Genomic DNA, 23,549 nt, shown 5'->3' on the forward strand with positions numbered 1-23,549 from the left:
AAATTAAGTAGAATGGGAAACATCAATAATTATTCTTTTTTTCTAATATGCCTTCATGAATATGGCTTTCATTTAATCTGAGTAAATTCTGAAGAATACAGCAGCTTGTCAGAGCTCAGAGTAACTATCTTTCAGTAGGTTTTCTTATTTCCTTCTAGTACTGTAAAAAGATACAAATTAAGCTAAATTTACTACTAGAAAGCCTGAATAAGAAGCTTATCATTGTTGTAGTGTCTGCTGGGCTGCCTGTAACAAGTATTATGGGATAGGTCTTGTTGTTGTGAAGCACGTGTGCGTGAAAACGGAAAGGCAAGGTTATACTGTCTTCAATGCGGCTTGAATGCGAACAAAGAGTATTACAACTGGCGATGAGTGTGAAAACCAATCGTCAATAGTCTCCTAGAGGAAAAGTATCGAAAATGGCGGTAAACATTGAATTTGGAAACATCAGTCCGTTCGACTGCAAAGGCAACCCAACTAGCGTTGGTCCAAGATGGCGGCGTTGGAAACGTTCCGTCGAGTTCTCCTTTGAAGCTAAAGGCGTCAAAGAGGATTCCCAGAGAAAGGCACTGCTCCTTCACTTCGCTGGGCAAGACATACAGGATATTTTCGACACCCTGACTGACCCAGGACCGGTTCCAGAAAACGACTCCGGGTACGCAAAAGCCATGAGGTCGCTAGATGCACATTTTGCACATCAGGTTAACATTCCCTTTGAAAGGCACCAGTTTCCTCAAGCAAAACAGGAAGAGTCAGAAACAGCGGATCAATTCGTGCTGAGATTGTTTCAGCAGTCGGAGAACTGCGAATTTGGAGAAGCCAAGGAGGAACATATCCGTGATCAGTTGATCGACAAATGCAGGTCACACAACCTTCGCAAGAAATTGCTGGAAGCAAGCGGAATGCTTACACTCCAAAAGGCGCGAGAGATTGCAAGATCAACGGAATTCGAAGCGGCTGAAAGTCAAGCAAGATTGATAGAGAATGATTCCAAGGGTGACAATGTACACGCATTGGAGGATAAACAAGCTGATTAGGGCACAAGGAAGAGAGCAAATTGCTACCGATGTGGGTGGGAAGGCCACTTTGCACGAGACCCGGAATGCAAGGCCAGATCTGTTACGTGCAAAAAATGTAAGAGGACTGGACATCTCACAAAGTTTTGCAGGACCAAGGGCGAAGATAAAACCAAGAAAGGAAACGTTCGTCACGTGACCGAAGACGACGACTTTGCATTTACAGTTCAATTAGGTGCCAGAAACATACCAACAGTAGCCATTGAACTTGGAGGAGTACAACTGAAGGGCGTGCTTGTTGATTCAGGATCCACTTGCAATGTCATTGACAGGGAGATGTGGGAGGTGCTTAAAATGAAGAAAATCAAGTGTAAGTCATGGAAATCAAACAAGAAATTGTACTCTTATGGCTCGGAGGAACCACTCAACACTGCCGGTGAGTTTGAAGCTGAATTGTGTTATAAAGATAGACAATGTGCAGCACGTTTCGTTGTTGTGGAAGAGAAGGCAAGGCCAATACTCAGCCGACAGACCTCTGAACTGTTGGCAACATTGAAAATCGAGATAAACTCTGTCAGTGAGGAGAATTTGCTGAAGGAATTTGAAGGGATTTTTGTTGGAGTTGGAAAACTCAGAGACTTTAAGGCCAAACTTCATGTTGATGAATCAGTCCAGCCCATTGCCTAAAAGTTGAGACCCTCACCATTTGGATTAAGGGAGAAAATTGAGCAGAAACTAGAAGAACTTGTGAGCCATGACATCATTGAGCCAGTTGTGGGGCCAACCCCTTGGGTGAGCCCTGTTGTCGCAGTCCCTAAGCCTTCTGGAGACATTAGGCTCTGTGTAGATATGAGAAGAGCTAACCAGGCCACAGTAAGGGAGCAACACACCATACCCACAGTTGATGATGTTTTGTACCAACTCAATGGGAGCACGGTATTCAGCAAGCTCGATCTAAGATGGGGCTTTCATCAGATTGAATTAGAAGAACAGTCCAGAAATATCACCACATTTATCACCCACAAGGGGCTGTTCAGGTATAAACGCCTGATGTTTGGTATCAGTTCTGTACCAGAACCTTACCAACATACTATCCAACAAGTATTAGAGGGGTGTGAAGGTGCTTACAACATTCATGACGACATCATTATTCATGGCCGTACTGTTAAAGAGCATGATGTCAGGTTAAGGAAGACCTTCGAACGTATTCAAGAAAAGGGGCTTACTTTGAACATGGACAAGTGTACGTTCAGCATGTCAAAACTGACTTTGATGGGACATTTATTGTCCAACCAAGGGATTGGGCCAACAGAGTCGCGTGTGGAAGCAGTCATTGACGCAAGAGAGCCTCAAAATGCAGAGGGGGTACGAAGTTTTCTGGGATTAGTGAACTTTAGTGCCAGGTTCATCCCCAATTTAGCAAGCATTGCTGAACCACTTCACAGGCTAACAAGGAAGCAAACTCCCTTTGTGTGGGGCACAGAGCAACAATGTGCTTTTGATGCTCCGAAAGACAGCTTGGCAAATGCAGAAACCCTGGCATATTTCGACAGCAATGCAGAAGAAACCAAACTTATCACAGATGCTAGCCCTGTGGGTTTAGGAGCGGTCCTTACACAAGTTCCAGGAGGATGCGAACGAGTAGTCGCATACGCTAGCCGTAGTCTAACAGATGTTGAGTGTAGGTACTCTCAGACAGAGAACGAGGCACTCGGACTTGTCTGGGGTTGCAAGAGATTTCACGTGTACCTGTATGGAGTGGAATTCACCCTGCTGACTGACCACAAGCCCCTTGAGGTTATCTACTCTACTAATTCCCGCAATTCAACAAGGATAGAATGCTGGGTCCTGAGACTGCAGCCATACAGGTTCAAGGTGCAGAGTATACCTGGTAAACAAAACATTGCTGACCCACTTCCACGTCTTGGAAAAGGAAAAGGGGTATGCATGAATGACGATGCAGAAGAATTTATCCGGTTTGTGGCAGAAACGTCAACGCCAGCAGCTATGTCTGTGCAGGAGGTTGAAGAAGAGTCATGGCTCGACCCAGAAATGTCACAGTTAAGAGAATGCATCACAGCAGGAGAATGGGACAATGCCCCACCACAGTATAAATCCGTAAGAAGTGAACTTTCCATTCTAGGCAAGCTAGTCCTAAGAGGAACAAGATTGCTTATTCCAGCAAAATTACGCGACAGAGTGGTAGATCTGGCACACGAAAGACATCAGGGGTTGACAAAGACAAAACAGAGACTCCGCAGCAAGGTCTGGTGGGCTGGAATTGATAGACAAGTTGAAGCAAAATGCAAGACCTGCCATGGCTGCCAGTTAGTTGGTTTGCCCACACCACCGGAACCCTTCAAACATACTGAGTTCCCCAGTCAGCCCTGGCAAGATCTAGCAGCAGATTTGATGGGGCCCCTACCTTCCGGAGAGTATGTATTCGTCGTCGTAGACTACTATAGTCGTTACTTTGAAGTAGGCATCCTCAAGTCTGTAACATCTGCCACCATTATAGGAAGCCTGGAGAGAACATTCTGTACGCACGGTCTCCCGCAGTCGCTAAAAACAGATAATGGACCACAATTCACGTCAGAGGAATTTGGAACATTTTTTAAAACAAACAGCATACAGCATAGAACCTCCACGCCTTTGTGGCCCCAAGCAAACGGGGAGGTAGAACGCCAAAACAGAAGTCTATTCAAAACCTTGAAGATTGCCCAAGCAGAAAAGAAGGACTTAAAGGTAGAGATGAGGAAGTTCCTAACAGCCTACAGGACCACACCTCATAGCAGCACTGGAGTCTCTCCAGCCAAATTGTTGTTTAACAGAGAGATACGGTCAAAGATCCCTGAGCTGACAAAGTGTGAATACATTGACAGTGAAGCACGAGACTGAGACGCAGAAATGAAACAGAGGAGAACCGACTATGCCGATGAACGAAGGGGAGTGCAGCAGAACAGTCTAGCTCCTGGCGATCAAGTGCTGGTGAAACAAAGGAAGGAAAATAAGCTCTCAACCACTTTCGAGGATGCACCTCACAAGGTCACCAATAAATATGGCAACGAAGTCACAGTTACATTACCTGAAGGAGTTAACTACAAGAGAAATGTAACTGAGGTGAAGAAGTACCTGAAGGCAAGCGATGGACCAGACCAACAAAGCACAGGAGACAGCGTTACAGGTGGAACTGCTGAGTCAGAGGTTCCAGCATTACCCCTGAGGCCAACTAGGGAAAGGAGGGCACCAGAGTATTTAAATGATTATGAACTCTGTTAACATTAAGGAGATCACTTGGAGTTACTTTAGTTCGATTATTAACTCTATTGGACTTTATGCACTCTATCGATGTTAGGAGTGGAACACTTTGAGTTACTTAATATGCTTATGAACTCTGTTGAAACTTGAACAGCAAGAAACGGGACACTGAACAGTGAACTTGTTGAGAGTTTTCCAGGTCGAAACGTTCAAACAGAGTTATTCCAGTATTGTTGAAATTTGTTAACCAGTTAATTAGTACTTTAATCCAAGGAAAAGAAGGGTTGTAGTGTCTGCTGGGCTGCCTGTGGCTGCCTGTAACAAGTATCATGGGATAGGTCTTGTTGTTGTGAAACACGTGTGTGAAAACGGAAAAGCAAGGTTATACTGTCTTCAATGCTGCTTGAATGCAAACAAGAGTATTACAATTGTCTTCACGAGTCTGTTATTGTCTTATATTAGGTTACAGCTTTTTGCTGGAAAGAAATCTAATAAGAAACAATCATCTTCTTTAGATTTGTAACGTAATTTGTTTCCTTTGCAGAATCTAAGAATCTAATTGTTTCTGCGCATCCTTACTGTGCACACAAATTCACACGCCACGTCATGCATGAGAGCACATGCTAAGTAATAAAATAAACAATGATAGGGCAGATGGCCATTTGCTATAGCTTTGTCTGGATTTAACGATCTTGGACGTTCGGTGACCCCTATTTTTCTTTTCATGGATCATTTTCTCTGCCGATTTTCTATGTTTAGCGAAAAAATGAAGAAAATCTATCGACTAGAATTTTGAATTTTTTGCAAAATGCACTATCCAATTCCATTCTTTTTAGCTCTTGGTTTATCTGTGCAACGGTTTCAAATGCCTCTTGAAGCATTAAATTTTGTGAATTTTGTAACGCTTGGAATTATTTACCTAACAGACCCACTTCTACAAAATATGACTAGGATCGTTTGCCTCCGTTGACTCACCTTCAATATTTTTTACTATAAACCCCTGTAGACCATGCTGAATTACGTGCGCCAATTTTTCAAAATCAGGGTAGTTTTCCACACGCTTTATCTCTGAAACGAAGTCGGTGACCCCCAGCAAATGTCCTTAAATTGATTGACAGGAAAGTTGCGAAAGTCCAACAGAAATGACAAAATGGCGGGCAGCTCAGGGGAAAGTGATGGTATTTTGATACAGAGTTTGAAGGAGCATGCTATGAACAAAAGCACCTTACAAAGTACAAATAACTGGGTAAAAGTCTGGAAGTCTTGGGCTGCTCAAAAGGGCTATGACGAAAGTTTTAAAAAGTAGGAACTGGAGGCCCTGAACAAAATCCTCGAGCGGTTTTACGCAACAGTTTGTAAGAAGGACGGGGACGATTACGAACCTGATAGCCTTCGTGTGATGCATGGTTACTGCTATCGACCAATACTTCACAGAGAAAGAGTACAAACATTCCATCATTCGTGACAGAGAGTTTAAAAGTTCAAAGCAAGTTCTTAAGGGAAAATCCAGGCTACTGCGACAACAAGGCAAAGGCAAGCGGCCGAACAAGGCAAGAAGTCTGACAACAACCAAGGGAAATGAACTGTGGGAAAAAAAGAAGGTGGGAAAGGGAAGTCCGCAAGTTCTCGTCCAAACAGTTTGGTGGCTCCTGACCCAGTATTTTGGCCTTCGAGGTCGCCAGGAACACCACAGTATGATGGTCGAAGATTTCTCCTTTGGACTAGATGAAAACAACACGGAGTACGTCGAATTCATCGAGAACCTGACCAAAGCACGCCAGTCCAGACTATCCGCATAGCCCAGAAGCTTCCTTCAAAAAAATGTGTGCTACTGGAGGTGATAGATGTCTCGTTACAATCTTCAAAGAGTTTCTGTCACGTCGTCCTCCCAAAATACATGCAACCAGTCCACTTTATCTGTCTTGTGTGTCAAATCCATCCTCACAAGTTTGGTACAAGCGACAGCCGATGGGAGTGAACAAGCTCAATGACATGATGAAGACCGTAATCAAAGTAACGACCCTGGAATATTCATGGAAAACCTTTTCCAACCACAGCGCCAGGAAAACAGTCGTAAAGAAGCTCAAAACAGCAGGACTAGAGCGAAGTTCAATTGTAAAAGTAATGGGCCACCGAAACGAGAAGTCACTGGATGACTATGATGAAGGAGATGAAAATAAACAACAACAGCTTTCCCACACCATCAGCCACGGCACAAACATCAACAGCCAGTTAGCTCAAGGAAACAGCTCCACTTCGGTTCATAGTAGCACCAACAGCTCCAGCAATAACAACTTCAACCAAGCAGGTTTTGCCATTCAGATGCTAAGTTACATCTCTGGCCAGAATGATCAGTATCAGTCTTTAAAGAACATGAACCATTTGCACCAGTGTCAAGTCACTTTCAACATCGGAAGCACGGCAGCTCCTGAAAAGCCACAGTCAGCTGCACCGCATGGCAAGGACAACATTTCTAACTGATCAGTTCAGTTTTCGAAATACTTCAATTGTTGAACATGTTGATCTCAATTAGAATCGACTGGAAACATTATTAAGTGAACCAGTTTTGACGTCTTTTCAGTCCTCCTTTCTCTTTGAGGTTCTTAAATTGAAAACGCTTTAGAATGATAGATGCTTCCAGAATTTGATCTTTGTCAATTGAACAATATTTTTGCTCTGTACTTTTTTTACAAGTTTTGGCATGTCAATCAAGGCTGTCATTTTTCGACCAATAATGTTAATGTAGGTGGGACCAGTGAGCCGTGACATGAAATAAACTCGATCAAAGAATCAGACTCAAATTTTTGTATGTATATTATTAACAAGTACTCAAATGATTTGGAGTGCAATTTGGAATAAATAAAATTCCTCTGCACAAAGAAGATGACCATGAGTAATCCGGAGAACATGGCGGCGGCACCACTAGCTTCTCCAGTCTTGTTCTCCCGAGATAAATTCTGACATGAAAGAGATTAAAGAAATGCTTGCAGTTATCCAAGGTCAAATGGCTACAGTTCTGTCCGATAATAGGAAAATACAACGAGGCCTTGAGACACTTAAAGAGTCGATGAGCACGCAGGACCACGACCTTAAACAAACACAGCAACAACTGACGAAAGCGGTCGCTCAAAGCGATTTGCTAGGGAGGAATTGGATGTTGCTCTTTCCAAAGTTGGGAAACAGCAAGAGGAAATTGATAGCATGTGGTGTAAGCAGGATGACCTTGAACAATATTCTCACATAACTCCTTGGAATTGCATGGAATCCCACGCGGTGCATATTCTTCCACCGAACAGGCAGTGCTTAAGGTGACAAGCGCTCTTAATGTCATCGTTCACCCTGAAGACATCGAAATATCCCATCACATAGGGCGCAAGCACACCGAGGTGATTATAGTATAATTTGTCAGCCATAAAGTTAAATCCCGAGTATACAAAGCACATACCAGGTCAAACAATGTGTCCTTAACTGGCCTCTTTCAGCACTGTCCAGCATCTTCTTGAACCGAGTGAAACCATATACACATGTCTAACGGCCTACAGGCATCATCTCATTAACAAGTTAAACACGAAATGGAGGAAAAAGGTACTGCTGAGTGTTTGGACGATGGATGGCAAGGTTTTTGTCGAGATGTCTCTGAAGGCTCGCCAATTAGAATATCCTGCGACGAAGACTTAGACAATCTTTAAACTATTCACTTGTTGAGGGAAGTATAAACTTTAGAACCTGATAACTGCAATGTGTGCTTATTATTATAATTATAGTGTTAAGGGACGTTTTTGGAACTTTTCGTCTTTCGTTAGCCTCTTCCATCAGGGACCAGACTTAATCTAGCTTTTGGGATATATTGATATTATTATTTCTTTTTTTCTTTCTTTCTTTCTTTATATTTATTCACTTATTTTTTTTTATTTTGCTGTTTTCTTGTTCTTTTAGAAAACTCGTTTATTTACTGTAGCTACGTTATATCTTATGCTTTTTGGAACTTTTGGTTTTTCGTTAGCCTCTCCTGTCAGGGACCAGACTTAATCTAGCTTTTGGGATATATTGATATTATTATTTCTTTCTTTCTTTATTTTTATTCACTTATTATTTTATTTTGCTGTTTTCTTGTTCTTTTAGAAAACTCGTTTATTTACCGTAGCTACGTTATATCTTCCACTTATGCTCGATCCAACAGAATGCAAATTTCTATCGTTAAATGTGAGAGGTTTAAAAAATAGGAAGAAACGCAGATCTATTTTTACTTATTTGAAAGACCAAAACTGCCATTCTTACTTTCTGTAGGAGAAGTATTCGGAACCTGAAGACGAAATTGTTTGGAGAAGTGAATGGGGAGGAGAAATTCTGTACTTGCATGGCATCTGGATTTTGATAAGCCCACAACTTAACGGTTTTCAAACCGAATATTCTTGCAGCGACTCTGAAGGGCGAATCATTGTGGCCAACATAACATAAATTCTGTTCAAAATATCCCTCTGCAATATTCATGCTCCAAAACAACCTTCAGGTGTAAAACACCTTTGTGAAAGATTTAAATCAGTTTTTACTCTCTAAAAGCTAATGTCAGCCGACTTATTGTTGGGGGTGACTGGAATGTTGCTCTCGGTGCCATCGACAAGAGGGGTGGAATACCTTGGGGACCAACGACATACCGTGATTATATAATTGCAATGTGTGAAGAATTAGATTTGATTGATATGTTGAGGAAGAAAAGGCCTAATGCAAAACTATTTACTTGTGAATCAAAACCGTTAAAAATGAAATCGAGAATTGACCACTTTTTAATTGCAAACTCAATGTCTCATCTAGTTTCTTATGTTACTATTGGAATTTCAATTGCCCCGGATCACAGAGCGGTAAGGTTAAATGTTAAGTTGACATCCAACAAACGAGGGCCTGGTCTGTGGAAGTTCAACAACTCTCTGGTACTTGATGATGACTTTGTCAGCTTGATCGAGACTAGTTATTCGGCCATAAGTGAACAATTTTGTGAATTGGATGATAAACAGCTAACAGGGGAAATGATCAAGATGGAATTGAGGGGCTTCATAATTCAATACGCAAAACGCAAGGCCTGAAAGTCTAGAGGTTACCTAGAAAGTTTACAGCAACGGCTTGCTGAACCGGAAGCATTTATCAACAACAGTAATGAGGGTGATGGTAACTTAGAAACTAAATTAACGCTGCAGGAACAGCTAAAAAAAGGAATTGCAATAGCTCTACGAAAAGAGGGGTGAAGACGTGATCTTTCGCTCCAAGCTTCAATGGACCGAACAGGGAGAGAAACCAACAAGCTTTTTTTCAATGTGGACGCAAAAAATTTCAATCAGACGACTATTACTGAATTGGTCACAAGCAATTAATACAAGAAATTGAAAATTTTTATCAAAGTCTATACCAGTCAGAATATGCCGGTTTACATGAACTCTTCACAGACTTCGTCTACTCCATGCAACTTCCTAAGCTGAGTGATGATGACAAAGAAAATTCAAAAACGGAATTAACCATCGCAAAATGCTGTCAGATTTTAAAAACCTTCAATTTCGGAAAATCACCAGGTGAAGACGGCTTTACAGTACAGTTCTATACAAAGTTCTTTGAGCTTCTAGCTAGCGACTTAGTTGAAAGTCTAAACACAGCATATTCAAGAGGGGAGCTGTCAATTTCACAGAGAAGGGGGGTTGTCACCCTCATTCCAAAAGCAGATTCTGACACTGAAGCTCACAAATTGGCGGCCAATAACCTTGTTTTAACAAGGTTTGCCTTAAAAGGCAAACAAGTCATTTGGGCTAATTGGGTCATTTGAGGCAGTCAGGTCACTTGAGCCGATTGCGTCAAATGAGGTGGTTGGGTCATTCGAGATAATTGCATCACTGGAACAGATTGGGTCGTTTGGGCCAATTGGGTCATTTGAGGTTTTTAAGCAGTCAGGTCATATTTGGGCAGATTGGGTCATTAAAGGTAGTTGGGTCATTTGAGATAATTGGGTCACGGGAATGGATTGTGTCATTTGAAGCAGTCAGGTCATTTGCACTGATTGGGTCATTAGAGGTGGTTAGGTCGTTTGAGATAATTGGGTCACTGAAACAGATTGGGTCATTTGGGCTGATTGGGTCATTTGAGGCAGTCAGGTCACTTGAGCCGATTGCGTCAAATAAGGTGGTTGGATCATTCAAGATAATTGCATCACAGGAACAGATTGGGTCCTTTGGGCCGATTGGGTCATTTGAGGTAATTCGGTCATTTGAGATAATTGGGTCACTGGAATGGATGGGTCATTTGAAGCTGTCAGGTCACTTGGACTGATTGGGTTATCAGAGGCGGTTAGGTCATTTCAGATAATTGGGTCCCTGGAACAGATTAGTTTATTTGACACAGTCGGGTCATTTGGGCTGATTGGGTCATTTGAGGTGGTTGGGTCATTTGAAATGATTGGGTCACTGGAACAGATTGATTCATTTGAGGCAGTCAGGTCATTTGGGCTGATTGGGTCATTTGAGGTGGTTGGGTCATTTGAGACATTTGGGTCACTGGAATGGTTGGGTCATTTGAAGCTGTTAGGTCATTTGGGCTGATTGGGTCATTAGAGGTGGTTAGGTCATTTCAGATAATTAGGTCGCTGGAACAGATTGGTTCACTTGAGGCAGTCAGGTCATTTGGGCCAATTAGGTTGCTGGAACAGATTGGGTCATTTGAGGTGGTTGGGTGATTTTGTGGTAAATAACAGCTGAGTAAAATTCAGCCACACTGGGACATACAGGGTGTACGATACACCTCTAACCATCCAAAGGTAAGCCTCTCTCCTAATTTTTTTACAAGAGCAGCAGAATTTCCTCCAATAAGACACCAGCTGGCCATAGAATTTGCATAGGTTTTGTTCTATGAGAGCATTTTTGAAAGTGCTATGTACAGACAATCGAGCCTATCTCAACTACATTAAAGTAGACTGTGGACAGTCTCTGCTCTAACATCAGGGGCAAAGAAGGTGAAAATATTGAAAGCGTGCATTACACAAGCGACAAAGCTGTGAGCTATTAGGAGCATGGGCACCAGAAGAAGAGGCTCTTTTTCCGAAGGCTCTGCGAGCACTTTTACTTATTTTCCTGTTTATTCTCACTGACTTTATTTAGAGAGACTGCTCATAGGCTAAGGTCAAATTAGCCACATAATATACAAAAAACGACTCAATACTGTAAGCTCCTATCGCTGAATGAATGGCATTTGGATGGCAACCCCCTTTTCTTGGAGTGATTTCTACCAATTTGTACCGACATTATACCTCGTCAACTAGCATGTTCTATTCATTTTGAATTAACTGCTGTTCATCAGCATTGGAGACCATGAGGGATGATAAAACAAGGAAAACAAACAACAGTTTTGAGAAGGCAAATCAAGCAAAGCAATCGTTTAAAGAGGGTAAGTATTATAAATCAATTGTATGAGGCCAGTTTGATAGCTATTTTGTCTTTGATGTTTCAGGACGGGTCACTTAAATCCAAAACAACAAGAGAAAATATGATTAATAATGCAATTATCTCTTGATATCAATCATTTGTGTGTGTTAAATTGCTTCATAGCATCCTCCGCTGATGTTCAGCTGCTACAATGTCAATGTGGTTTTCTTCTCAAGCTTAAGGCAGCTGATTTCCATGTCTTTTTTCTATATCAAGCATTAGCTTAGCCTCATGATCAAGCTTTTCCTTAAAATCATGTTACTGAAATAGTAGTTTTTGAAGCTTTAGCAACGATTAAACATCTCAGTAGTACTCTGACAAGATTCTCACCTGTCCTGATCAATTATTTCCTTTAGAAACTTTCCCGACGACTGTCTTGTCTGGACACCTTGACAGTGCTGTCTGAAGGAGACAAGAGAAGGGCAAGAGAAATTCTGTCTTCCCCAGACGCATTACATTATATTTTGTTGGAGGAAAGCTGCGAAAAAGACGCAGTAGAGCCAAGGAGTGGCCTAAGACCATGAAAGATCAGAAAGCTTCCACGGGAGAAGAGTAAAATGAGAAATATTAAAGCGAAACTGGACGAGGCATATTTGGCCCAACCAACTGAGAAACGTCGCACAAGTGCACGTGTCAGCCGGACTGAAGAGGAATCACCACGTCCACACCCACCTAATGGCCCTTGCTGGGTAGTCCGCAGCGACTAATTCGCTACATTTTCAGAACATTTGACATTTTATACATACCAGCTGTAAGTTTGTCTTGATGTTCATTTGTTAAGAAAGGAATTTCAGGCATGTCATGTTCAAATGATGAGGAACGAATATACATGTATTTTTTAAGTAAAAAGATTAATTAATAGGTGTAACCGGTCGATCGATTGATGAAAAGGAAAATAATAAAATAAATTGATTGACGCTGCAAAGAAAATATCGCTCTTATATTTGTGTGATTTAACAGTAGAGCATAGATATGATATAACCATATAAAATACCACAATCACAACATATTTACCTGTCCTGTAATGACAAAGAAAGATCAAGAATAACAAGTGCTGAAAGAACCCGATTTATTAAAAAATCAAGAAAAAAAAGATGTCTCCAGAACAAAACCTAGTGTTTCTGTCCCCTCTATATCTGAATACATCAGCAGAAACAAGAAAAAAACCTGTTTCCAGAAAGAAACCTAGTATTTCTGTTGACATTTGGTCTGATTACGTCAATGGAAACAAGAAAAAAAAAAAATGTTTCCGGAACATAAACTTGTATTTCCGTGAACGTTTAAGTCTGATTACGTCGACGGAAATATAAAAAATTCACATTTCTGGAACATTACCCTGTGTTTCCGCACATGTTAACATGAAGTTACGCTTGCGGAAACGCTTATTTCCTTCAACTGAAACCTGACAGAAATATGTAAAAAAGTGGTACGGTTCCGCTGTGACTGCAGCGATGGAAACATGAGTAAACGTCACCAAATCGCCAGCGGAAACGTGTGTTAACCATCGTGTTTCCGCCATGGTTTCACATATTTCTACCACGTTTCTGTTTATGGATTCTTGATATTTCGTCCTGTGCGTATTGTAACTTGTGTTGTTTAAGTTGAATTTCAAGTTCAAATTATCACACTGGATCAATGGATTTTTTTCACTTCCTCAGTTGAGGACATTGAGCATTTGAATAGTGTTCATGTTATTGCTTGACAGTTTTCCTTTCTTTTATGAATCACTCAGATTGTACTGATGGTTTTGTTGGTGGCACTTAATGAAATTGAAGCAAATTAAAATTTAATTTGGATATACCTTATGACGCTATAAGTTGAGAGCAGCACCTAATTTGTACAAAACCTTTATAGTTAATTAATAAGTGCATCTGAGGCATTAGATGATGTGTAAAATAACAAAACTAGAGTGATTTTGACTGATGACGACATCAACTTTGAATGGCAGGGCTTTTCATGTTTGTGCCTATGTCTGAACCCTTATTACAATTGTGACCAAACCTTATTACACTTGTGACTATTACATTTGTGACCAGTTACAACGTTTGTGCCTTCTACAACATCCCCCAATAAAGTTTGCGGCACTTAGACAAGAAAATGCTGGGTGCTACCACAGTGTGGCAGTGCTATCCAACGAGTGCATCGGAAGCAGTTATTGCTGCAGCAGAAAAGAAAAAGGTGGCCGTAATGATTTCTGTGATCAGCAAGAAGACTTACAGCATTCTTTGTGATTTGTGCAGTCCGGTGAATCCGAAAAACATTCGAGACAAAACATTCGAGCAGGTATGTGAGTTACTACAGCAGCATTTTAAACCTAAACAATTGGAAGTCACAAAATCCTATAGATTCCATCATTGCTTTAAAGAAGAAAATGAAACTGTCTCTGTTTACAGCACCCATTTGAGACGTCTGGTAACAACTTGCACATTTGGGAATTCCCGAGCCATTCTCTTTGAGACCAGTTCGTCTGCAGCATTCGAAATCCAGTGACCCGTAAAAAGCTCCTCACTGAAGATCACACATTTCAACAAGCCTTGGAAGTGGTTATAGCAGATGAAATTGTAGCAAAGGAAAGCATACAAATTCAGCAGCAACTGACCCAATCTGTACATTCTGTTTCCAAGAATTCTTCCGTTTTGTTGTCCCTATCGGTCAATTCTTTTTCCAAGAATTCATGTACCTCCTCCTTTACGTCAAGGTATCCGTCCAAACTTGCCTACACCTCTCCAATTGAATTTTTATGCTTGTTTTTCACGTGGAAATGCTGGCCATGTGCGATCCAAATGTGTAAACATATCAGGTTTTGAGCATGCGCAGTAGGACGAGACAGAATATACACATGTGCTTGTACTCGTTAGCTGGAATAAAAAGTTATCTTTCTGATCTCTGCCATAACTTTACATGGTGTCAGAAGTGGGATAGCGAAGTAACCAAACATACCATTTAGCTCGATACACTGGAGAAGGTGGAAGAGTGAAGTAATTTCCGAACGACACGTGTACGATCGATTCAAGAAAACAACATGGCCGCCAGCGCCTCATTCATTGACAAGGGTCCAACCATGGACTGGAGCACGGATGAAAACCTATACTCACGCTTCAAAATGTGGAAACAACGCTGTGAACTGCTCTTTACGGGCCCGATGGCCAAAATTGACGAAGAAATTCAGTGTAAGCACCTGCTTTACTGGGCCGGTGAGCACGGCTTGGAGCTGTTCAACAGCTGGGGCCTCTCGGCAGACGAACAAAAGAAACTGGAAAACTACTGGAAGAAATTCGAAAACTACGTGAAACCTCACTCAAACGAGCTGATCGCCGCCTGGGAGCTACACAATCTTCGACAAGGTACACTATCGTTAGAAGAATTTATTGCAAAGCTTAGAATCCTTGTCAAAGAGGCCAACTATCCATCGGAACATCATGATCGATTCTTGAGAGACTTCCTTGTACTCGGCATGAATTCAGACCATGTCAGAAAGGAGTGTTTCAAAGAAGGAAATGCTCTGACATTTAGTAAAGCTAGAGAAATGGCAAAAGCAGACGAATCAGCAGACAAGCAGCTTCAGCTAATGAACCCAGTAGTGTCAGCAGTACACCCTGTTAGCTCAACCAGGAGAAACCAATTCCAAAGCGACCAGCTGAACCCAGTAGCCGGTGGATCAAGGCAAAACCCAAAAGGCAACAAGTCAGGAAAAATGCAGCTCTGCAGGAATTGTGGTTGGGGCCCTCACTCTCATGAACAGTGCCCAGCAAGAAATGCAACGTGCCATTACTGCCAAAAGGTGGGACACCTTGCCAAGGTATGCTTTTCAAAACTTAAAAAGAAGGATGTGCATGAGATTGAAGCTACTAGTAATAACAATGCCATACCTGAGTCAGAGCCTACCCAATCATTAGATGATTATGTGTTCCTGGGCCCAATTGAAGCAACACCCCTGGCCATGAGTGTAAACGTTGTATCCTGTAGAGAAAAGGCTCTGCTAGAAGTCTCCTTGGCACTGAAGCCAGAAGGAAAACAAATGAATGCACTCTGTAAAATAGACTCAGGTGCTGAAACAAACATTATACCCAAGTCCCTATACAAGCAACTAAGCCCTGAGACACTAAGCTTACAACAACCTACAGTGAAGTTAACTGCTGATGGTGGAGCCGAGATCCCAAATCTTGGATCTTGCCAGATATATGTGAACGGTCCTAACAATTCCAACCCCAGAGTTATCCAAGCAGAAGTTGTTGACGTTGATGGCCCTGCCATAATTGGTAACATGTCTGCACAAGACCTGAACCTCCTAAAGCTCAACTGGCCAGTCACAGCCAGCACAAATGCAACCACCCAGAATGTTGTACAAAGTGAAAAGCCCATGCCCAATGCAAATACTGTCAAACTATTTGACATCAGAGGCAAACAACACCCCTTCCCACTGACAAAGGACTATTTGTTGGAAGAATATCAGGATGTCTTTACAGGAATTGGCTGCTTTCCAGGACCCCCGTACCACATCGAAACTAACCCTGACATTCCCCCAGTACAGCATGCTCCAAGACAGGTTCCAGTACAACTACAGAAAGCCTACATAGAAGAGCTAGACCAGTTAAAAGAATCTGGAATTCTGGTTGAGGTCCAAGATGAATATACCCCTTGGGTTAACTCTGCTGTGGTCACCATCAAACCCAACGGGTTGATCCGTCTGTGCTTGGACCCTCGGAATCTCAATAAAGCAATCAAGCGCAACCCCTACTATGTGAGAACCATAGATGATGTGATACCGAAAGTCAGCGGCTCCATCCACTTCAGTATCCTTGATGCACGCAGTGGATTTTGGCAAGTTAGTCTTGACGAGGAAAGCAGTAGGCTGTGCACCTTTAACACCCCATGGGGAAAGCATAGATGGACAAGACTTCCATTTGGCCTTACGTGCAGTGGAGATGTGTTTCAAGAAAAAATGGATATGGTCTTTGGCAGACTTGAAGGGCTCAGCGGTATTGCAGATGACACATTTGTCTATGGCACGGCCGAAGCACATGATCAGCACATACTAACTGTCCTTGACACAGCGAGAGAACAATGTGAGATTTAACCCGGACAAATTCCAGTTTAAAGTGAAGGAAGCATCCTTCTTCGGGCTCACATGGACCCCCGACGGGATCTGCCCTGGCGAAACCAAAATCAAAGCAATCCGTGATATGCCATCCCCGAAGAACCTTACAGAGCTGCAGTGCTTTCTGGGCATGATTAACTACCTGAACAGGTTCGCACCCATTCTAGCCCAAGTGTCAGAACCTGTGCGACAGCTGATGAAAAAAGATGTACCATTCGTGTGGCAACCAGAACACCAAAGGGCATTCCAGAACCTCAAACAAGCAATCACTGAAGTACCAGTCCTAGCCTATTACGACCCAGAAAAGGAGAACCTAATCCAGTCTGATGCAAGCCTTAAAGGCATTGGATGTGTGTTGACGCAAGAGGGCAAACCAGTGTGCTATGCCAGTCGATCACTAACTGAAACTGAGTCTCGATACAGCAACATAGAGCGAGAGTTACTTGCTGCCTGTTGGTCGCTTGAAAAGCTTAACCATTACGTATTTGGTAAGAAGGTGGTCATCGAAACTGACCACAAGCCGCTTGAAAGCATCTGGAAGAAGAGCATATCGAGCGCACCACCACGCCTTCAGAGGCTCCTACTTAAAATGGCCAAATACAACGTGGAGATCAGGTACATTCAAGGAAAAAGCAACGTGATAGCAGACGCCCTTTCCAGGATTAGCCACATGGAGCCCCCTGCAGAAGACAACGAAGTCCCCGTGGTGGAACTGGACACAATCTCTCGAACACTGCCAGCCAGCCCTGCCAAACTAGATGAAGTACGAGAGTACACTGATCAAGACGTTGTACTCAGTCACTTAAAAGATGTCGTGCATCATGGATGGCCAGAATATCCAAATGAGTGCCCACAAGACCTGAAAGAGTTCTGGAACTTCAGAGAGGACCTGAGTGTTGAACATGGCCTCATTCTCAAGGGACACAAACTCATAATTCCCAGTAAGCTACGCCCACAGATGTTACAAATCATACACCAAGGACATATGGGAACAGAGAAGTGTCTCCTGAGAGCAAGGGACAACCTGTTTTGGCCAGGCATATCAAGGGACATCAAACAGATGACAGAGAACTGTCCGACATGCGCACAGTTCTCCAAACAGCAACCAAAAGAAACATTGCATCCACACAATGTACCCAGTTATCCATGGCAGAGGCTTGGATGCGATCTGTTCGACTATGGAGGAGCTCAATACTTACTAGTCGCAGACTATTACAGCAAATACCCCATCGTTAGAAAGTTGAGCTCAACGACATCTGCTGCAATAATCAACCACCTCAAATCAATCTTTGCAGAACATGGCATACCAGAATCCCTGGTATCTGACAATGGCCCTCAATACAGCAGCAAGGAATTTGCAGCGTTCTGTGACCAATGGGGTATCAATCACATTACTAGCTCACCAGTGTATCCAAAGAGCAATGGATTCATAGAAAGGATGGTACAAACCGTAAAGAACCTTCTAAGGAAGTCCGAGGCTGCAGGACAGGACCCGTATCTTGCGCTCTTGTCATACCGGGCCACACCTGTCGATAGCAACTTACCATCACCAGCCAAGTTACCGAACAATAGAGAATATCGCACACAACTACCCAGCAGTGGACGACTCCAACGGTCACAAGCAAAAGAATGCCACCAAGATCAGCTGCAGCACCGCCAAGATGTTCAGAAACAGCAGCATGATGGCAAGTCCACACGTGAGCTACAAAAGCTAGTACCAGGCCAACCAGTATCCGTGTTTCAACCAAAAACCAAGACCTGGACTCCGGCAACACTGAAAGAGCAAATGAACCAGCCAAGATCCTACATTGTAGAGACAAACAGTGGTTCTGAACTAAGGCGCAACAGAATACAGTCAAAACCGTCAGGCCAAGTTGCACCAAGCCTTGAAGGTCAACTGCTCTCTAGCCAAGACAATCCACCACAGCCCAGTGCACCTACATTTACATCTCACCAAGTCCCGTCACCAGGATTATCCCAGACACCCCAGAAACCAGCTACAGTTGGTGAGGGAAGTGCCGACCAACATCTGACAACCAGAAGTGGTCGTGTTGTAAAGAAGCCATTAAGGTTGGACCTTTAAACTTTGTTAATCAGAACAACTCGGCTTAGCCGTCTGAGAATTTTGTTGCGTTGGATTCAATTTGAACAATACTTGCGTTATTTAGGTTCCAATTTAGAAACCAAGTTTGTTTCTTTCACCCGGCAAAGTTTTTAGGGTGGAGATGTAAACATATCAGGTTTTGAGCATGCGCAGTAGGACGAGACAGAATATACACGTGTGCTCGTACTCGTTAGCTGGAATAAAAAGTTATCTTTCTGATCTCTGCCATAACTTTACAAAATGCATATTTAGAAATGCCACGTGTCGCAACTGTAACACAAGAGGACATATTGCTTGTGCTTGCAGGAAGAATGGAGTAAATGTGACCCTCCAGAGGATTTCCAACATAATGGTGATAGCACGGGCATGCGTGCGATGACACGGCACGCTAAGCGTGACATCTGACACGCATATGCACATATTTAATAAGGAAACAAAGAGTGTCACGGTAGCTTTTCTTTTGCACATCTTAACACGCTAAATCTTTTGACTATTTTCTGCGTGTTAAAAGACACGCTTCATAGCGTGTTAAAGTCGTGCGATATGGCACGGTAGCACCGAAGAGGTTAAGTAAGAAAGCCTCTTACAGCGCTGTGAAAGTTACTTAATTAATGAAAATTGAATCACGGTCGCCAAAAAAGGCGCCTGATGTAAAAAGTTCTTCCAAGCACAAGCGCTCGCACCTTACGCTGAAAGATGAGAAATGAAATAACACGACCGTAAATTATTGAAAAAAATCAAGAGCCATTATGTGGCTCTTGAAAAAATATAACTTGTTGTCGATACAATTTGTCTTGTGAACATAACAAAGCCAAAACAGCATTGAAGATTTTAACTTTCCTTCTGTGCGTAAAATGTTCGCATGATTACACTGTACTAAACATCAAGCATTCGTACCATTTAAATATTACGTAAGGCTTGTAGTTGGCACCACGAAAGAGAGATAAATCACTCACCTAAAACTTGTGCTTTTAACAGACTGCGAGCTAGGTGTTTCGATTGCTGCAAACGTGTCTTATTATTGGGTATGATTTCCGTTCGTTACCATAGTTACTTGAAACTGACATCTTGTAACGTTAAAACACAACACAGTAAACATGGCGTGCAACGCAACAGAACGTTCTCACTGTTTAAGTTTCACAACGGAAGATTTAGATCAATTAGAAAGTGTCGAGGAAATGTACTTCAAAACGAGAGAGGTCGAGGAAGAGGATAAAGAGGATGATTATTCAGACTCCAACAGCAGTTCTGACGATGAAGGTGTCGCTGATCAAGATGAGCCGGGAGATGATGCTTTTGAGCTCATGGAAATTTACGAAACCGAATGTGCTAAAGTGCAAGTATTTTACTCCGAAACCTGTAAATGTAAAATGGGTGCGGGAGAGATGGCATGTAGTGCAACGCTGAGCCTAGATGATGTCACAGTGTCGAAACAACTGCAATGAACTATCATCTGCTGAACTGGACCTGGTCATACTGGGAATCATTCACAGTTCCTTACACTGTAACGAAACCAGCATCTCCGGCAGAGTGGAAAAAAATCACCAAAGCACAAGAATGTGCTTCTTTTACCACAGAAAAAGAATTTGCAAGAAAACCTTCCTATTTCTGCACTGTCTTCAATCCTACCGGTTTCACAGTCTCGTTAAGCACTACAGGAAGAATGGATTGACCTTGCGCACCCATGGAAACTCGAAAAGGCTTCTGAGTAGTGCCTCGTCTACCGAAACAGTGGAACAAGTTGTCAAATTCATTAAAAATGTAGCTGAGGAACAAGCCCTCCTTCTCCCTGGACGTGTTCCAGGTTTCAAAAGGATTGATGTGAAGCTGTTACCATCCAACCTCACAAAACAGTCTTTGGAAGAAGTATTTTGACATCTGTACGAGCACGGGACAAACATCAGTGGGCTATTCGAAATTCTGCGACCTGTGGAATCAGCTATGTCCGTTTATTTTGATTATGCGGCCTGCAACTGACTTATGTTGGACATGCCAGAAAAACAACAGTCAGATTAACAAAAGTGCCAATTTATCTGAAGCAGAGAAAGTGGATGCAGTCAGAAGACAAGAAGAACATCTCCGTCTAACCTCAGGAGAACAAGAATATTACAAAATGGTATGTAAGGAAACGAAAGCCCATGTTCAAGCACATCTTGAAGAAGCCGATTTTGCGTTTGGACAGAGACCTTGCTCATACAATGGAACAGTACATTACTCGTACGACTACGCACAACAGCTGCACTATCCCGCAAATCCTAACTAGCCAGGGCCAATCTATTTTAAGACGCCAAGAAAATGTGGACTCTTTGGCATATGCTGTGAAGCAATTCCACACCAAGTCAATTTTCTTATTGACGAAAACGTTTTGACAGGGAAAGGAACAAACAGTACAATTTCTTACGTCCATTACTTCTTTGAGCAGCATGGATTAGGCGAGACTCACACACAAATCCATGCAGACAACTGCGGGGCCCAAAACAAAAATTCTCCGTTTTTGTGGTACTATTTGTGGCGTGTAAACAATGAACTGCACAGTAGTATAAACTATGACTTTCTGTTGCCCGGACACACAAAGTTTGCCCCTGACTGGTGTTTTGGTTTAGTCAAGCGAAAGACAAGGCGTACCTTTATTTCATCTCTGTTTGACAATGCCAGGGCGGTCGAAGAATCTGCTTCAGTTAACGTTGCCGAGTTTGTCGGCTTACACAACGGAGCAGTTCGTGTCCCTACATATGACTGGGCCACTTACCTAAGACAATTCTACAAGAAATTACCTAACATTAAATCATATTATCATTTTTGATTTGACAAGGAGTTCCCAGGAGCTGTATTTTGCAAGCAATACTGGTTCTCGGAAGAAAAGGCCATTAACCTTCTCCAAAACAGAAATCAGCTCCCGCAACCTGGTCAGCTCCCCGAAATAGTCAGTCCCCAAGGCATCAACTGGGAGCGTGCCGAGTATCTTTATACAGAAATCAGAGAGTTTTGTCGTGACGGAACCAAAAATTTGGTTGCTCCACCTGTTTCAGATTGAGAACTTGTTAACTTTATTGCGAGTGACTGATAGCTAATTGAGAGTATTGTAAAATTATCTTCGTAAAGATGCAGTGCCTATTTATTCGGTTTTTTACATTAATGTATGTGGTTGAAGACTTATTGCAAGTAATTAAACAAAATGTAAGGTTTTGTAAACTTACAAGTGTGTGTGGGTATTGTTTCTCGAGCCCGAAGCCATAATTTAAAACCAGGCAGCACTGTTCTCAGACTACAAACGTTTAATTCTAACAAAGTAACAAGATTTTGATTTTGTAGTGCTCTCTACCCCGATTTCCATAGTATGACACCTGATTTTACCCGCGGTAATTTACGACACGTAAGGTTGAAACAATCAGGAGAGTCAGGATCCCTGTTAGAATAAGTTTTTCTAGGTGGCTAAATCGTTTTCCTAATTTTTGGTTTGTTTTTGACAGCATCTATTTAATACAGCTGAATTAAATTTGACCTCTGAAAACCACTCGAGGCCCTTGCTAGAGTCATTCTACAGTCGAGCCGGTTTATTTTAGCAAGGGAGTAGCAAGACGTTTGAAAATGGCCTAATCGAACCGAGAATACCGCAATAATCTAGAAATACCGATAAGACTAGTATATCAGAAATTCCTTATATCTTATCGGGAAAAGCTTCTGAAAACAATCCAGTTTGAAAAAGTGTTGGGCTTTCGAGTTTTTATTTAATCCTTTTTGCTTGCGGACGTATAAACCGACCCAATCTGGACAACTCGCCCCCTGGACAATTCGCTCCAGACAACTCGCCCCCAATATAAAAACACCTATGTTACGTTGGACAAATATATTTTTATGGCGGCTATGTTTACGTCTGCGATCAAAATTGTTTCTTATTTGCGTCTGGTGTTTGTTCTTTCACAGCGGAATACTCCAAAACATAAAACATAAACAGTTAGATCTGTTTCACTTCAATTACTTCAAATGTTGTGGCTGGATTACGAAATGGTCACGTTTGTGTTTACGCGATTGTTACAATCAAGGCTACAAACCTAAGTCTTGGTCTCGTAATGTACTTTAAAAAACAAACTTTCTTCTTCTTTCAAGAAATTATTACCTTCTGAGCATAAAAATATATTTGTCCAACGTAACATAGGTGTTTTTATATTGGGGGCAAGTTGTCTGAAGATTGGGGGCGAATTGTCCAGGGGGCGAGTTGTCTGACATTCGAACCGACATTAGCTTCATGAACTGTTTCAAGGATGCGTTGACCGCAAAAAGCATTCAATGATTCGGAAATGATACAAAAGTTAACACTTTTAGATCCCTGCCTTCACTTTTGGCTGTTTTTCAAGAAGTTTTAACCAATTGTAATTAAAGAATAATACATGAAAATAAAATAACTCCTTTTGAGCTCTAAAAATAATAAAAATAAAGAAAAAATCTTGCGATGCGAGTTTATAAAACGGTTGCAAACTTAGCGTTTTCAGCTTGCCGTCCACACATGAACGATCTTAAATGGGTGTTTTTGTCAACACTTATTAAGTTTATAAAGCGGTACTCGCGTGGACATTGCCACGGCAGCTTTGCTTCCACCGCCAAAAGACTTGTTAGTT

General features: G+C 42.1%; 2 protein-coding genes and 2 pseudogenes across 2 annotated transcripts; all 4 read left to right on the plus strand.

Annotated features, from left to right (window-relative positions):
* Positions 1-6,095: 6,095 nt before the first annotated feature.
* On the plus strand, positions 6,096-6,775 carry LOC149110921 (uncharacterized). Its single transcript, XM_089292348.1, has one exon. The coding sequence runs from the start codon at positions 6,096-6,098 to the stop codon at positions 6,753-6,755; it is 660 nt and encodes a 219-aa protein (XP_089148474.1). The 3' UTR covers positions 6,756-6,775.
* A 130-nt stretch (positions 6,776-6,905) lies between these two features.
* Positions 6,906-7,963, plus strand: LOC149110922 (uncharacterized; annotated as a pseudogene).
* Positions 7,964-14,753: 6,790 nt separating this feature from the next.
* On the plus strand, positions 14,754-16,808 carry LOC149110923 (uncharacterized). The gene has a single exon (XM_089292349.1). It carries the CDS (start codon positions 14,754-14,756, stop codon positions 16,806-16,808), a length of 2,055 nt encoding a protein of 684 aa, XP_089148475.1.
* A 4,020-nt stretch (positions 16,809-20,828) lies between these two features.
* On the plus strand, positions 20,829-22,519 carry LOC149110924 (uncharacterized; annotated as a pseudogene).
* Positions 22,520-23,549: the final 1,030 nt, after the last annotated feature.

Source organism: Orbicella faveolata, unplaced genomic scaffold (assembly GCF_042242905.1).
Source record: "Orbicella faveolata isolate gen_17 unplaced genomic scaffold, um_ofav_v1 contig_24, whole genome shotgun sequence".
In the NCBI taxonomy this organism is placed as follows: Eukaryota; Metazoa; Cnidaria; class Anthozoa; order Scleractinia; family Merulinidae; genus Orbicella; species Orbicella faveolata.

Bases quoted from the DNA above. Each gene is read 5' to 3' on its own strand.
- LOC149110921 (XM_089292348.1), top strand. From the start codon at position 6,096: ATGTGTGCTACTGGAGGTGATAGATGTCTCGTTACAATCTTCAAAGAG.
- LOC149110923 (XM_089292349.1), top strand. From the start codon at position 14,754: ATGGCCGCCAGCGCCTCATTCATTGACAAGGGTCCAACCATGGACTGG.